The sequence below is a fragment of the Delphinapterus leucas genome, chromosome 9 (genome assembly GCF_059928025.1).
Source record: "Delphinapterus leucas isolate spDelLeu-1000000601 "Yukka" chromosome 9, BTC_Dleu_Yukka2, whole genome shotgun sequence".
NCBI lineage: Eukaryota > Metazoa > Chordata > Mammalia > Artiodactyla > Monodontidae > Delphinapterus > Delphinapterus leucas.
This window is the reverse complement of record NC_143137.1, coordinates 88339278-88356223: the sequence shown is the minus strand read 5'-3', so window position 1 is coordinate 88356223 and position 16946 is coordinate 88339278. Positions and strand designations below refer to the sequence as shown.

Below are 16946 nucleotides of genomic sequence, written 5' to 3'. Positions count from 1 at the left end.
TGTAACCTTTCCATTCACCTAGAGCCACTGGGAAAAAGTGTGTGTGTGGAGAGAGAGTGGCCCCCGGTGTCCTCCATGCTTCTCCCTCTCTCTAAATAAATACACACAGAGACAGATCATCAATGCACAGAGAGAGGCCCTGCTGCCAGGGCTGTCTGTCTGTCTGTCTGTGCCCGCTCCCCGTGGCAGCCCGCGGGGTGGGCTTTCACAGCCCCACGGTGTATCCGTTCAAAAGGCTACTCTGTTGCTGCTTGCATAGTTTTTTTGGTACCTATCTGGGCCAGGTAGATGGAAATACGGACTTGGGAGAAAATGTTGCATTGTCAATTTTTGAAAGATTTTCATATCCAGTATTTATATCGATCTGTTTGCAAATAAACACTCTCCCTCCCCCCCCTTGACTTTGGCTCCCCCCCCTTTTTTTCTCTTTTTGTCCTTATTTTCTTTTTTCCTTTTCTTTTTCATCTGCAGATGTAGATTTAGAAGAGGCTGGAAAAGAGGGTGGAAAAAGCAGGGAGGTTATGAGGCTTAATAAAGAAGGTAAGTGGAGCTACTGGCGTCTTAGTGTTAGCATGTGTGGCAGAATCTTCACAGGATTTCGACTATAATGTGAATTGTTCTGCTGGGTACAGAGTGACTAAGGCTTGTCAAAAATTGAGCACGCCCAGGTGACTACTGCTTCGTGTTAACTTCTTTCAAAGTATAAATACAACTGGGGGGTAGAGGCGGGGAGGTTGTTGACGGCAGAAGTTTCCTGCACTTCAGCTGGAGTCCACATTTGGACCTTCTGGTGCATATCTGCCATTCGCCTTTGGAGCATCATTGCCAAATAGTGCGGGGTGGAAATCGCTGAAATGAGGAGCGGGGCTCCCTTCACAAGCACCCCAGCCTTCCTCGTGGGTAAATACACAACAATTTAATGAACCCGATGTGGTCAATCATCCCAGCAGCTACTTCTCCACTCTCCCCTGAAAGCCATGGTACGTGGCAAACCTTTGCAGCAAGTTACGTTTGGCACACTTTGTGTTTGGTCACAGATTGTTATGTGGTGAGCAGGGTTAGGGGCATCTGTGTGTGCAGCCCCCAGTCGGTCACCCATCTCTGCTTCCCCAGCGTGGAATGGAAATACAGTACCTGAAATGGGACACAGTGAGTAGCTAGGTCATCCCAGACGGAGGCAGGCGAGTGAAGCCACAGCCTACTGGAACTGGGCATCAAACACACATGGTCATCATAAATAAATCATAGCCTATTCGCGTTTGCAAGCCTGCCACATGTAACTCTGACCTGTGGGCTTCACATGGAGCAACTCCAGAGGCCACTTTCTGCTGAACAAATGGATGGGTTCATTTGAATTGTGATTTACTAACTGGTGTCTTGTAAACGTGGTTGGCTGAAATTGGGGGTGGGAGGAGGTGCAGGGGGGCAGAAGAGGTTGGCAGGAAGTGTTGAAAGAGTTCAGCCATAAGTAGGCCATAGGAGCCTGGCTCATCCAAAATGAATGGAGAAAAGGCCATTAGACACAAAAGAACGGTCTCCCTCATAAACCATGGTGTCACCCTGGTAGGCAGCTGAAACCTGCTTGGAAAGATGGAACTCATTTTGTGGATCACACCTCAGACAGACGGTTTTCTGTGCCCAATCATTTCCTGACCATCCAGTGAGAGGAGAATTTGTGCTTCAGAAAAAATGACATGGAGGTTCAAATGCATGCATATTCAAGGACAGCGCTCTAGCGTAATGTTTCTGCTAATTAAGCACTTTGGGAACGAAACCTTATTCTAAAGATGTTTGCTTCTAAATATCTTAGTGTGATCTTGACATGTGTCTTTAGGATGCACAAGGGAATGATGTCAAGTGGACTTCTTACAAGAGGCAGCTTATTTGTGCACAATGTCCTTGTGTGTTGGCATTGGAAAGTGTCACTGGAGATTGTTTTTCTTCACAAACTGTTAATATCTTTAAAAGCTTACGGGGGGGCTTCCGAGGTGGCGCAGTGGTTGAGAGTCCGCCTGCCGATGCAGGGGACGCGGGTTCGTGCCCCGGTCCGGGAAGATCCCACATGCCGCGGAGCGGCTGGGCCCGTGAGCCATGGCCTCTGAGCCTGCGCATCCAGAGCCTGTGCTCCGCAACGGGAGAGGCCACAACAGTGAGAGGCCCGCGTACGGCAAAAAAAAAAAAAAAGCTTACGGGACTCAGTTATCAGACCACTGGCAATGAACAGGTTTCCACGAAAGGAGATGAAGTTGTAAAAACCTTTAAAGTTGAATAAAGGTCATGGTATGGCCCAGAATTGGCACCTCTCAGACCTGCGTGATAGATTATGACTATAGCACACAAAACTCATATTCTGTACCCTTCTCTGGGCTTCTGGTTCAAAAAACTCTCATTCTCAGATTCTCTTTGCATCATGAGAAATAGATTCTTTTAAGGAAAGAAAAAATGTAAAGCTCTCCTTTCCTCAGAAGTCACAAGTGGTACATCCCGCTTATTATATCCTTTTCCTGTAAAGGTACAAAGATTTAGCTCCTAATGATATGCATTTGCATTAAGGACCCCCACTGTTCAGTGTAACATGCAATTGCTGAGTTCACCAAATAGCCATGGATGGGCTGAAATCTCTTTGTTCGTGGGCCTGGTGGAGTAGGTCTGGGTTAGCAATTCCTGGAGGTCTTCCTGGCATGTGCACACAGTTTTCTTTATGGATAGCGTATACATATATGAAGTATATATCTCTTCCCCATGGTGAGGAGTTTAAAGGTTGAGCTGAGACTTGGTGTCAGGGTGTTTGGTTGCCAAAGTCCCCGGAAACACTGGTTGCCTTAGTCTCGCTGTTGGCCTTCTTGTTGGAGTCTTTGTGTGGCAGGTCTCAGGATGAATATGGTTGTGGATGGATCTCTGCAGGACAAAACGTGGCCTAGGTGTGATTGTGTTTCTCCGTATGTGAGCATCCATAGACTGACCGGGATGTCATCAACAGTAAGCAGGTCTTGAGATTTGTGTTTTAATAGCAATGAATAGATAAAGTTTAGGAATTCCAATTAAGAAATGAAGGTATATGATCCAGATTTTGATATTTTTTTTATTGTGGTAAAATAAACGTAACATAAAATTTACCATTTTAACCATTTTAAAGTCTACAATTCAGTGATACTAAGTACATTCACCGTGTTGTACAACCCTCAGCACCATCCGTTTCCTGAACGTTTTCATCATCTCATCCAGAAACCCTGTCTCCACTGTATAATAATTTCCCAGTCCCCCTCCCCCAGGGCTGAGCCCTGGAAACCTCTCTTCTATTTTCTGTCTCTATGAAGTTGCCTATTCTAGATACTATATATTTGCAATATGTGTCCCTTTGTGTCCAACTTCTTTCACTTAGCATCATGTTTTCATTGTTCATCCGTGTGGCAGCGGGTATCAGAATTTCATTCCTTTTTATGACTGAATAATATTCCATTGTATGTACATGCCATGTTTTGTTTATCCATTGTCTGTTGATGGACATTTGGCTTGTTTCCACGTTTTGACTATCGTCAGTAATGCTGCTGTGAACATTGTGATGTGATATTTTTTATAGACTAAGCTCAGGGAAAAAAATTAGGCTGGGAAAGTGAAAAAAATAATCATTTTACCTTCTGCCTCCATCTGGCCACAGCTTCAGAAGATACAGGAAGGACTTGCCGACTTTTGAACAACCTGATTATTCTGAGATAATTCCTTCTGCGTTTCTTGAACCTTTTTCGACTTCAATTCTCCACGTATATCAGTATGAAATGTTAACTGAATGCTTTGAAATTTCTGTAGTAAAGTCTTCACATTCATGTTATTATTTTGTCCAAAGTTAGCTAAAATTATGCTCAAGAGGAATTTGGCAAATACTTTTGAACCTTGCCAGATCGTCACCTGGGTTCAGAAGGTGTTGTTAATCCCGTGCTTGTGTGTGGTCATGTGGTGTTATATTGAGGGCAGCCTGAAGCGGTGAAGGGAGCAGGGGAGAGGACTTTAAGCCTGCTTCCTCATCCCGTATAATATGACCTTGGGAATATCACTTCCCTTGTCTGGGCCTGTTTTCTTTCTTGTAAAGTAAGGGAGTGGATTAAAAGTCTCCTGAGGTCCTTTTGAGACCTCTGAACCTAAGTGTCTCTGTTGAATGTACCTACATTTGAGATGCAGTCATACTAGACAGGCTGTTTTTTGAAGAAACTTAAAAAAAAAAGCAAGCCCTCGCATTAAAAATACCTTGCACTACTACATCCTGGGTTTATTTTCTCCTTCTATAATCTCTTGGTGGCAAACCTCACTGCATCTCCTACAAAAGCATATTGCGCTGCAAATAGTCTGTGAATGGTATGTGGCCTTTAGGACTCTGAGAAAACTGAGGGTCTGAGTCCAAAGCCCAGGGTGATGTGTTCCCCGTAGTGGAGAGGGGGTTGACCTCAGTCAGCTTGGATCCATCAAGCACTGAGATTTCCTAAGAGGAGGAGTCCCAGAAACCTGATCAGCCTAATCTAATATGTGAGCTGCCATTATGACAGAAAATTTCAAGGCCATTCATCTAGCTAACCTTTTAAAATAATTTTCTCACTCCAGCTTCATAGATTTATTGGAAGACTTTTTTCAAGCTAATTGGGGAAAAGCTCTGTGATTTAGAAAGATGTCTCCCTTTTCTAATTGCCTCACCTGAACTTTTTTTTTTTTTAAGAACGTCATTTCATAAATAAGGACCAGGTGCCTATGGCTCGTAAGTGTCCTGGACTATACAGGTTCGGAGATAATAACAGGGTTGTTATAAGGATTTACTGAGGTGATACAAAGGGCTTAGCACAAAATAAGCACTTAATGAATATGTGCTGTTATTATTTTTTAGATGTTATTAGGATTATCATCATAATATATTAATGAAGCTAGTTCTAGAAAATTTTATTATTATAACCAACTAGGATTTTTAACTAATCAGTGATGAACAGAAAAGATATACTCAATCAGAAATTTCATTTTTAGAGTAAACCATGTTATACTTTTATAAAGCTAAGGATTTTTTAAAAACTGATTTCTGTGCTATCCATGCTTTTAATGGAGTACAGCTGATATGTAGTCGTTGATAACTTTTATCAAGAGCTAGAGAAAAATACTTTGGCATTTTGGGGCTTATGGCTGAGAAAGATTTACAAAGTTCTTTCTGGGGACCAGGAGGTCTAAAAAATAATTTTTAAAATAATCGATCAGTTGTTTAATCTGATCAGTGAAGATAGAAAGTCCTAATGGATCATTGTTTGGGTCTTTTGGAAGCCTACCCTCATTACTTCGGGGTGTGTGTGTGTGTGTGTGTGTGTGTGTGTGTGTGTGTGTGTGTGTGTCAGTGTTCCCAGGTGTTTCGATTTGATGTAGGTAAACTTGTGGAATGCTTCCAGTTTGAAAACTGTTCAGGGGACAGTAAGATCTTGCTGTGACTGTGAGAGTTTGCTGTTCTCCTGAGATGCTGGTGGAGTCAGGCTGGTCTACAGGAGGAAGCACGGAACGTGGGAATATGTTCAACTCAAGTCTAGGAGTCTTGCGTTTATGGCTGGATGGGAGCAAATCGGAGAAAAGATGGCAACTGACCTGGTAAGAATGGAGGGTTCTTAGAATCCAAGCCAGGGAAGCCAGCGACAAGTGGTGGTGATTTCTAGTAAACTGCGGACAGTTCCCCTTTATCCTCATACGGACAACTCCATTATCTATGCTAATAGGCGATAGGAAGACACCAAGTCCACAGATTATATCGATAAACCTCATCTTCGCCATTGATTTCAACTGCTTTCTCCATTAAGCCTACCTTCCTCCTCTTTTGCTAACGAGCAGCAACATTTGTTCACTTTGGCGCTTCATTATCATCTCTCTTCTTTTGCCCAGTGCTTGGGATGAAAGGACATGAGAGACAGAGTGGCCTCAAGGTGGTAGGGAGGAAAGATGAAAAGGAGGAGAAGGGCTTGGAGAATGAATCAGCTTCACAGCTGCATCCCGCCGATGGAGGGCGGGGGGCGGGGAGTGCCAGAACCAGGGCGGCAAAGCCGAGGAAGGGGATTTCCAGCACCATCTAGTTTTGAAAATACACAGCTTTTAAAATGACCATCTCTTTACATATACAAGTATTTCCATGTGCCTGGGTTCTCATGTGGAGAAAATGTGGCTCTGGCTCCTTCCAGAAGGTACGGTCACCTTGTGCTGGGTTCTCGTCATATGTCAGTCTACAAGAATGATGCTTTTATCTCTGGAAAATGTAGACTATTTCCCTCTCTCTTTCTATCTCATTTAAATGCTTCTTATTTTTTAAAAATAATGTTCACGTGTTACAAAGTTGAGAAGGGTATGCAGTGAAAAGAAAGTCTCCCTTTTACCCTTGTCCCCAGTTGCTTGTGTATCTTTCCCAAGATAGTCTATGTGCATTCAAGTAGATACATAGATAGTTTTTCCTGCCTGCTTTCCCCACATGGCTGATAGCATCCTATAAGTATTGCCTAGTGTCTTGCCCTTTCCATTTATCTTAGGGAGTGGTCTGCATCAGTTCATGAGGAGTACTGCAGTGTCTTTTTGGTGCCTGCTTAATGGGAGGATGGTTTAAGCCTCTGGGTGTCTTGCTTAGTTTTTAATACCCCCTCCTGCTTTCTTGGCCTCCGTCGTGCATTTGAGACTGACAGTGGGACAGCACTGGGCTAGGCCTGGGGGGACAGCAGTGAAAAAGCGCAGCCCTTGCATTGTGGCGCTCCCATCCTAGCAGCCAAGGCAGACATTAAAAAAGTCGTGGCAACCGTGGTGAGTGTTCTGAAAGGGAAAATTGGGGTACTGTTGGAAAGCACGACAGGGGGCCTAATTTAGGTTAGGGGTTCAGTGAACGCCTCCCTGAGGAAATCTTATTTATGCCAAAACCTGGAGAATGAATGGAAGTTATCCATATGCAGGGCTGGGTGGGACGGAGCTAAAGGAAACAACATGTGTGCAGGCCCAAAGTGAGAGAATGTAGAATGTTCTAGAAACTAAAAAGTCTGTTGCTGGTGTGATGATAGCAAAGCAGAGAGTGGTCTAAAGTTTCTCAGCAGGAACACTACTTCTTTGTGGTGGGGAACTGTCCTGTGTGTTGTAGGATGTTTAGCAGCATCCCTAGCCTCTGTCACTAGATTCCAGTGGCACCTACCCCTCCCTTGAATTGAAAAAACCAAAAATGTCTCCAGACATTGCCCAAGGTCCTGGGAATGGGGTGGCAGAGTACCAAATCACCCTGATAGAGAATCAGTGGGGTAAGGTGAGGCTAGAAAGGCTGAGAACACAGGAGAAATAGACTCAACAATAGCCTGCTACCATCTTTCTGTTTCTTAGGCCTGAGTTCCCGGTGAGGCAGCCTTACTGAATGCTTAGCAAGCACGCGTGGAGCAGTGACTGTCCCCCGCACGGTGCTACCTTTGGGAGCATCTAAAGAGAGAAGACTCCATCCCTCACGCAGTTCTCCTCCAAAGGTTTCCGAGACGACCCCTCCAAACCTTTGTGTCCATTCTGTAGTAAATGGTGACAGCACTGAGATTCAGGTTCTAATTCCGGGTGGCCCAGCCCTCCCTCACTGCGGGTGGAGGAGACCCCAGGGCGCCGATTCGGATAATGATGGCATTTATTGTACGGGGGTCCCTGATGTCAGAAGCGTCACGGTGAAGCATTAAGGATTTCAGTTTATATTTAAAGTCAGGCTGGAAATACAACTGGCCTTCTGTGCAGTTGATTACCCGTGGGATTTGTCTGAAATGGGGATCCACATGATGGAGAGCAAAGCGGCTGGTTTCAGAATTTCCACATTAAGGATTAGAAAATAGGAAGGGCAGAAGATGATCGGATTCCTGAGGGCTCTGGCCTGTGTGCCAAGTGGTCTGTGGCATTATTTAGGCCTGGAAGGCCATGTTCACTCTAGCCAGTGGCTCACAGAGGCCTGTTGCCTCCGCTTCAGAAGTGATTTAGGGAAGTTAGGCAGATTTGGGTTTTGCCTGGTTTTCTGTGTACATCGTGTTTATATCCTTTGGGCTAAGCTTTCATTCATGACGCTTTGTTTCGTTCATGACATCCTTTGGAAGTAGACATAAAATGGTAGCAGCAGACACAGGGAGACCCTGTCCTAATCAAATCCCTTTTATCCAAGGACCCCATCCTCTGAGGTGGCCCAATGTTCATGTCTGGAAACTAGGGTCATTTAGTGACTGCAGTAGAAGTGACATCACCAAGATGGTGACATAGGTCATTCCCGACTTTGCCCCTCCTCACAAGAACAACTACCAACTATTCATGGACAAGACACCACTGGAGAAAATCCTAGAACACAGGGGTGAGGCTGAAGCACAGCCCTACGCCACAGAGAGCAAGACAGGTGGCTTTAGAAGGGTCAGAGGAGCAGCTACCCATGACTGCGTGCCCCTGTCCCAGGCCAGCAGCACCCTTGAGGAGATGCTGCCCCTCTCCTTGCAGAGGACCGCAGGGACATCCACACCCACCCCCCCAGTGTGTGGGTCACTTCTTGGGAGCCCTGATGCCAGTCTTGCCTCGCAGGGACCATGGGGGAATCTCCAGGGCTTGACCACTGGGAGTCCAATCATGACCGCAGCAATCAAAGGTAGCTCTGATGGAGAGGGAGAGGGTTGGCCGGTGGGTTGACCTTCTTCCGAATTGTAGAAACTGAATGTCAAGGACTGACTTCCGTGTGTGTCTCTCTCCTAAAATTCTTGGTGCGATGTTCTGCCGAGGTTGGGCTCCCAGCTAATGCTGGTTGGCTGGGTCTCTCTTACTCTCTCCTGTGGCAGAGCTCAGATTGGCTACATCAGCCAAATGGACTTGGATTTGGACCCTGAGGCACTTGAACTAATGATGAGAGCCTAGGAAAGCCCTTCCTGCAAGTGAGCTGAGGCCGAGGACCCTTACCATGCCAGCGTTAGACTCGGCTACGCAGTTGCCTCTAAGTCAAGCTGGAATTCCACTGTGGGGAAAGCTTTTGTTTTTATGTGGATGCTTTATCTTTGTACCTGTGGTTTCATAACACAATTCTGCTTGCCAATTTCAGGGATCAGGTGCTTAAAGAAAAAAGGAAACCAAGTAAATACTCTAGGGCAGGACAGAGTAACATCAGGAAGATAAAAGTGACTCAGTGACGGGCTCCTTGAACATAGAAGCAGTTATCAGTGTACCTGTTCTGTGAAGCCAGTTGCAGTTCTCTGAACATTAACAGTTCAAGGACCCCTTTTGCCAGGGGACTGTGGGAGCAGGGGAGCTCTGTGACCCTGCCGCAATACACCAATAGATCATGGAGTCCTGGGTTGGGGGTGGGGAGACAGGACATCCAAACTGATGACACCAACCAGGGTATGGAAGATGGTTGAGACACATTCCTAGTTTGGTTGTATCAGACCAAGGTGGTGTCTCGCTCTTTCTCAGAGCATAGTGGCCACAAAAAGACAAATACGATATGATTTCACTTATATGAGGTTCCTAGAGGAGTTATATTCATTGAGACATAGAGTAGAATGGGGGTTGCCAGGGACTGAGGGAGGGGGGAAGTGGAGAATTTGTGTTTAATGGGTACAGAGTTCCAGCTGGGAAAGATGAAAAAGTTTTGGAGATAGATGGCGGTGACAGTGAACTGAACATGTAAAAATGGCTAAAACGGTAAATTTTTATGTTATGTCTATCACAAAAGTGCATTGGCATTGCAGGCTTAGAAGCTTCATGGAGCATTATTTAAATCTGGACTCAGCCACTTAGTAGCTGTGTAATAGGATAACTTTTCTGAGCCTCAATTTCCTCATTTTCAGAATAAGAATAATAGCAGCTCTCAGGGTTGATGTGAAAACACATGAGATACTATGTGGCATACAGTAGGTACTCAATAATGTAAGCTTCTCTTATGGTGACTGTCACTTTTACCAGGAACTTGGGTCCTTTTCCTTGCCTTAGCCGAGCTGCCACTTCCAGGGGACAGACGGCATCCTTACTGCTCCAGGAGTGTGCCTTGACTCACTAGGCATCTTTGGTTAATATTTTGTCCCTCATGCTTTAAGGATGCCAGGAATAAAAACAAGAAGAGTTGGACCCATGTCCCTGTGCTGTGAGTTTTCAAGGGCAAGTCAGTTTCAGTTTTCCAAAGTGTGGTCATTTGGGGGACCCTGTGTTGGAATCACCTAGGTACTTAGCATCCCAGGCTGCAGTGACACTGAATCTGAAGCACTCAGAGTGGAACACAAGAATGTGCATTTTAACACGCTCCCTAGGTGGCTCTGATGTTTACTGAACTTTGGTTACAGGAAGTGGCTCTCGACCCTGCCCACCTTGGGAATCCTTTGTGAAGCTCCTTAAAGGCCGAGGCACCAGGACCACTCCCAGACACTTGGACTCCGTAGGTCCAGTTTAAGGGGTTCTGGGGAGCTGCTTATATGTTTTTTTAAATTTCTTCTTCTTATTATTATTATGTGTTTTTAAAAATAACAATCGTAGCTGCCATTTACTGGGCATCGAGTAGGTGCCAGACGTAGAGCTAAATGTGCATTTTTCTCATTTAACCCTCATGACACTCTCTAAGGCAATTCCTGTATCAACGTCATTTTAGAGATTAGGAAACTGAAGCTCAGTGAGGTTAAGTGATTTACCCAAGGTGATATAGCAGGAAAGGAGAAGAGCTGGGATTTGAACCCAGAGGCAGGCTGATTCCAGAGGCAGTACTCTTAAGCACTGTGTCATAATGTTGCCCTAGGAGCAGGGCTAGGACTAAGGGGAGGCCGGCGGGGCCCCCAGAACACACGTTTAAAGATGCACACACAGGCTCCTGCAAATGCAGAGCGAGGGCCTCCTTAAATGCTGCACCCGAGCACCTCACTCACCTCACTCACCTCACCCTAGTACCAGCCCTGCCTCAAAGAGCATGTTCTTTAAGCAAAATGGTTATAGTTTTCTTCCCCCTCATGTGTGTAAGCCTGTGGCCTGCTGATGGGGCCCCAGGTCTCCCCCTCAGTGAAATGCTTTCTCATCCCAAGGCCCCAGCTCTGGGGCCTCTGTGGTCAGAGCCCTGGCCTCAGGGAAATCTCAGGAGCTGACTTAAACTGTTCCTTTTTGGGAGAAGGTGTTAGCAGAGATGGTTGCCAAGCAACTCCAGGGGCATCTATCTACAGTGATGATTTCTCTTTTTTTTCCCCCTTTTGAACATCTTCTAGGCTGCTTTTTAGTTTCCCTCTTGGCAGTGGGATTGTTAGTGATTTCATGAAGGGTGTGCTCCTTTGGATGCTGGAACAGAGATTCCTTTTCAATACCCTCCAGTTAGAGGTGACCTATTGATGGGCAATGCGCCTGCTAAGTGGGTGTGAAAGACCTTTGACTTCTTCAGCCACAGAGATACCCTAGTTGTGACTGGCTCTGAGGGGCAGTGACAAAGAAGAGTCTGTGACTGGATTGGCTGAGAGAGGCACAGAATGCATCTCCCACATGAGGATAGGGCGACGTGGTGATGTTCAGGTCCGTGACTCTAGATTTCACCTACTCCCCATTAACTAGGGTACTTAGCATTTTGTACGTGGGGACCTGGCTGGTCCTCAAGGAACTGGATGAAGATATCTCTCTCTCTCTCTCTCTCTCTCTCTCTCTCTCTCTGTCTCAGTGGTTTTTAGAGACCAGGGGATCCCTCGACATGTGTTTCCTTTTCAGCGCTGTCCCTCCTACGCAGTTCCCTCATCAGTGTGGGGTTTCAGGTGACCTTTGATGGGCCCTAGTCCCTTGGTCTGCTGGCCGGTGTTTTGATCCTCCTGAAGAGGCCCAGAGCTCGTGGGCTGGAACACCTTTCCCACGTGACGGAATCTGCCGCAGACTGTCAGGAAGAAAGGGGAACACTGGGAAAGTGAAACCGGTCACATTTGGGTGAGGCTGGCTCCATTTGGCCCACCCACCAATGACAGCCCCGTGACCCTCGTCCCCAGACTCCAGGCTTCTGTTCCTTGGCACTACACCCTTGACCTTGACCGTTGTGTCCTTCCTCACTGTCTTTTGCAGAAGCAGGGCAAATGGACTCAAATGAGTCCTGTCACTTTCAGAGGCTCAGACCAAACACGTAATGGCAGAAGACCTTTGAAAAGAGAGGTGGCTCTGTTTTGTGCAAGCCCAATATAGAATAATCCAGCCTTGGACCGATTAGGGGGCTGTTTGCTTTCCAAACGAAATTATTGGGGATTTCATTAGATAGTAGACTGCCCTTGAGCTTTTTCAACACCTTATTTTCTTTTCCAAAGATTTGGTGATGCCCACTTTTTAATTAATTAATTTATTTTTGCTGTGCTGGGTCTTCGTTTCTGTGCGAGGGCTTTCTCTAGCTGCGGCGAGCGGGGGCCACTCTTCATCGCGGTGCGCGGGCCTCTCACTATTGCGGCCTGTCCCGTTGCGGAGCACAGGCTCCAGACGCGCAGGCTCAGTAGTTGTGGCTCACGGGCCCAGTTGCTCCGCGGCATGTGGGATCTTCCCGGACCAGGGCTCGAACCCGTGTCCCCTGCATTAGCAGGCAGATTCTCAACCGCTGCGCCACCAGGGAAGCCCGGTGATGCCCACTTTTAGGCCTCTCCTGCCAGCCCCTCCCAGCTCCCCCCTTCCCTCCAGGATTTGCTCTGTGGCAACCCGCCCTTCTCCTTGCTCACGCCTCTGGCATACTGCATTGGACAGCCCCTCACAGGCATCCTTACTGTACCCCCAGTCCCCCCCAGACCCAGTGCAAGTGCAGAGCCTTCTTTGTATCTTCCCTTAGCCAGTAGCTCGAGAAAGACCCTCCCTCCCTCCCTCCTCCCCTCCCTGCTCCGCGTAAGAGCAGTCCCCTGCCTCTCTCCCATCCCTCCTGGCCCTGAGCCCCCATCCCAGGCTAGCCCACCTCATAGCCAACCTAGGTTTTTATAATAGCTGCTTAATTGGCCTCCCTGTCTCCGTCTTCCCAGAATACCAATTCAAAATTAATCTCCCGAAAAGTCACATTTTATCAGGTTGTTCCTGGAATGAAAACCCATCATCACTTCCCCATTGACCACAGTTAACGCAGTGTTCCAGGTCCCCTGTGCCTCAGTCCCTTCAAATCCTGACAGGCGGTTTGCCCCTTACGAGCCCTGTGCCCATCTTTGGTCTTTGCCTTCCTCTCGTTCAGCGGGGCCCAAGCCCCAAACACTCTGCAGGAGCTTCCCCAGCTTCTCAGGCTGCGCAGCCCGTACCTCCTGTGGACCCCGTGCTGCTGGCCGTACCCATCATGCACTTTGGCCCCTATATCGTACACTTCCTGGCCATTCCATTGCTCACCTGATGTATTATTTTCACAACTGCATTATAATCTTGTGGATTTGGGGGGAAGGGAGGAGGGACCACATCATCCCTTTTTCTTTCCTGAGTTATTTTCAACTAATAAGAGTGTTACAATTCAGCTAGACATCCAGTTTGGTTTTCAGGTACGTGTCTTGTGAGACTTGTATTTTTATTTCTTTTTTTTTCTTTTTAATGTGGTAAAATACAAATAACATAAAATTTACCGTCTTAACCCTTTTTAAGGCTACAGTTCAGGAGTGTTAAGTACTTTCACATTGTCATGCAACTAATCTCCAGAACTCTTTTCATCTCGTAAAACTGAAACTCTGTATCCTCTAAACAACTGTACATTTATATTTTCGTTTTTAAAAGCAGTCTGGAGATGACCTGTGAGTTTCTTTGATTTAGCACCTGATTTTTTGAAGTTGTTGAGATTCTAAGAACTGGCAGGCCTCCTGAAGTTTCTGTTCAGGTGACTATTTGGAGCCACAATGCAAAAAGGCCCAGTTCAGCGTAGCGTGTTGCAGCCCCAGGATCCTCCGTGAGTTCCTACATCAGTGGTGAAAATGCAGTGCAAAAGCACTGTAGTTTGGGCCCAGCGTCACAGACACCTTTGAGCAGCCTGAAGTTTCTCGGTTCGGATTTGCTGATAAACCCAGCCCCCTGCAGCCTTGTTTCTTTTTTGCCCCACCATCTTAATGTTAAAATTAAAAATTTTCCCATGTATAAAAAAAGTTGAAATAATAGTACCACGGTCATTCATATACGCACCACTTAGAGTTAAAAATCAGTTCACATTTTATCTGATTTCTTATAAAGATATATATTTCTGTATCCTTTGAAGATCAGTTGTAGACATCATGCCACTTCACCTCTAAATATTTATCATTTTGACACATCTTGATTGTGTAACCTTGAGCTACTCACTTAAGTTCTCAGAGCCTCACCTTATATAAGTATGTATGTGTGCTTTTGCTGAACCATTTGGAAGTAAGTCACAGACAGCATGACACTTCACCTCTAAATACTTCAGCATGCGTCTCCTAAAAATAAAAGCATCCTCCAACATAATCATAATACCAGTATCACACTTAGAAAACTAGTGGTAATCCCCTAATAGCATCTACTATTCGGTTTGTATTCAAATTTCCCCCATTGTCTGTCCCCGCCCCCTTCAAAAAGTTTATAGCTGCTTTTTCCCGTAGATGTTTTTTAAATATGTATCCAGGATCCCATCAAGGTTCATGCATTACATTTGGTTTTTATGTCTGTTTAGTCACTTTAAATCTAGAAGAGTGCCCCCATGGATGTGTGTGTATATATGTATAGATATATACAATATATGCATATGTATATATTTCTGTATATACATGTATAAAACATTGCTGTTTAAATTGCTTCCCATTTTGATCTGTCTGATCACTTCCTCGTGGTGTCATTTACCTTCTTTCTCTATGCCCTGTTTTCCCTCCATACTGGAAGTTAAGAGCTGGGGTCTCAGATTCAGGCTCGACATTTTGGAAAGAATATGTCCAGGTGATTCTGAGGGCTTCGTTAAACATCTCATCAGGGGCACATGATGTCAGGGTTCCCATTATTAGGTATTGATCACTTGGAAAGGTGGTGACCACCTCTCCACTGCAAAGATATGTTTTCCTTCTGCAATTAGCATGCCATTTTGTGGGTTATGCTCTGGAACTGAGTGAGAACCCTATTCCCCAAAAAGAAATTTCTTGGAATCATCTTAGCCTCCATTGATGATCCTTGCTGGATCAGTTATTTCTTTGGGGATCGTGGAATGGTCATTTTCAAATTCTGTCATTCTGGGAATTTCCTGGCAGTCCAACAGTTAGGACTCCTTGCTTTCACTGCCGAGGGCGCAGGTTCAATCCCTGGTCAGGGAACTAAGACCCCGCAAGCCACGTGGTGCAGCCAAAAAAAAAAAAAAGTTCTGTCATTCTGATCTACATTTACTGGTTGGCATTCATCTACAAAGACCTCTTTCTCATCAACAGGGATGAACTATTAAGTTCCTCCTAAAAAGGCAGAGTTACATTTCCCCCTCTAATTACCAATTTTCAGAGTAAAGAGTTGAACACCTGTGGTTTGAGCTAGGGAGGGCGAGGGCAAGGACTGGGCATATTTCAATAAGATGCATGAATAGTGTGAAAACCCATAATCAATGGGAAATTCTAGATAGCTAGAGTGAGCTTTGTATGCAGAGCTCCGAAGTAAACTATGACCATATCTTGGTTGGTAGAGTATGAGTTTAAAAACATTGAGAAACATTTTCCCACAGGCTCAAGTGACCCTCTTCTTTAATTTGGGGAAGGAAGAAGATAATTACACTTAAAATAACCGCTCTCCCATCTTCCAGCAGGAGCCCAGCATTTAGCCTGGGTCCGGTGAACTGCTGAAGTTAATGGCAAACCAGGATGAGTGGTGCTCCTTAGGTTCTGAAGCTAGAGCAGTGCTTCCTGCATCACCCATTCACTAGAAAGTGACCAACGGCCCGGGCACTGGGTGGGGCAGTGTGCAGGATGCACAGGTGCCATAGCCCCGGCCCTGCCTTCCAGGAACTCGGGACTGAAATGTGAAATTCATTCACGTTGCGAATGTGGCTTGAATGAGTGGGGCCCAGGGAAGGAAGAGATTTCAGTCTGCTGCCTGCACGACCTTTGACCTGGGGGAAGGGGCTCTTTGCTTTGTGGGTCTATCTGGAGCACAGGGAAGGGTATATAATGGAAGCCAAGTTATTGTTTGCGGAATGAGTGAATGAGTGAATGAATGAATGACTGCTTCATCATGGATGGCTAGGACTTGAAGTAGGCCTAATGAGGGCTGTGAGTTCCCCCAGACAGTCGCTTTTGGAAAAAGGAGTTAGGGTGAGTCCTGGATGTGCCATGAGTACTGATGAGAAACAGTTTGTAATATATTCCAGTGGCACACCCACTCAATACCCACAACACAATTTAGTTTTTTATGGTGTTTTGAGGAAACAGGCGCCTTTTTTGTCTGGTAATGTTTGTTGCTGTCTCTGTTCATTGTACTGGGAGGAGGGTCAGTGTCTCTCTGTCTTTCACACACACACACATTTTTAGGTCTTAATGCTCTGGAAGTTAATCTGGAAGTTCTTTTCTATTACAACCAATGTTGTGCTAGTAAATGCTTAACAACCCACTCTCTAAACAAATTTGCACGTGTACATGTATAGGTTTATTATACATTTTACTGATAAAAGGCTGTTTAGCATACAATTTATAAGTCATTCAATATTTAATACTCTTTATGGTAAATTTCATATCATCCGTTGATTCTTGCAGAAATCTTTTGTTGATTTTTGCCAAATTCTTGTGCCCCCGGCTGAGCTAAGGTCGAAATTGACAAACAAGGGTCCACCTGACATAGTGCTGGTTGATATTTTCATTTAAGTCCGTGGGGAAGATGAAAGTGAAAGAACAAAGATGTATGTGGGAACTTTGCTTGATTGTTGGTGACAAGAGTGACTTCCTTGCTGAATTGGATAATAGTTCTCAAGTGCTACCGAGAGAATATGGCCTCACTTCTGTGTTTCTTCAAATACAGCTATCAACATGATATACTTTTTTTTTTTTTTAAATTGG

The 16946-nt window shown here is 45.5% G+C and overlaps 1 protein-coding gene across 12 annotated transcripts in view; it reads left to right on the top strand.

Moving 5' to 3' along the window:
* The window catches only part of ATXN7L1 (ataxin 7 like 1), a 252933-nt gene that overhangs the window by 258 nt on the left and 235729 nt on the right, over positions 1-16946 (top strand). For all 12 annotated transcript variants that reach the window (XR_016394379.1, XR_016394377.1, XM_089917801.1 and 9 more), the window contains exon 2: positions 472-540. Coding sequence is in view for 10 of the 12 variants with exons in the window: in XM_089917801.1 (XP_089773927.1) it covers positions 472-540 (69 nt within the window). In the remaining 2 variants the exon portion in view is untranslated. The remainder of the gene's footprint in view (positions 1-471; positions 541-16946) is intronic.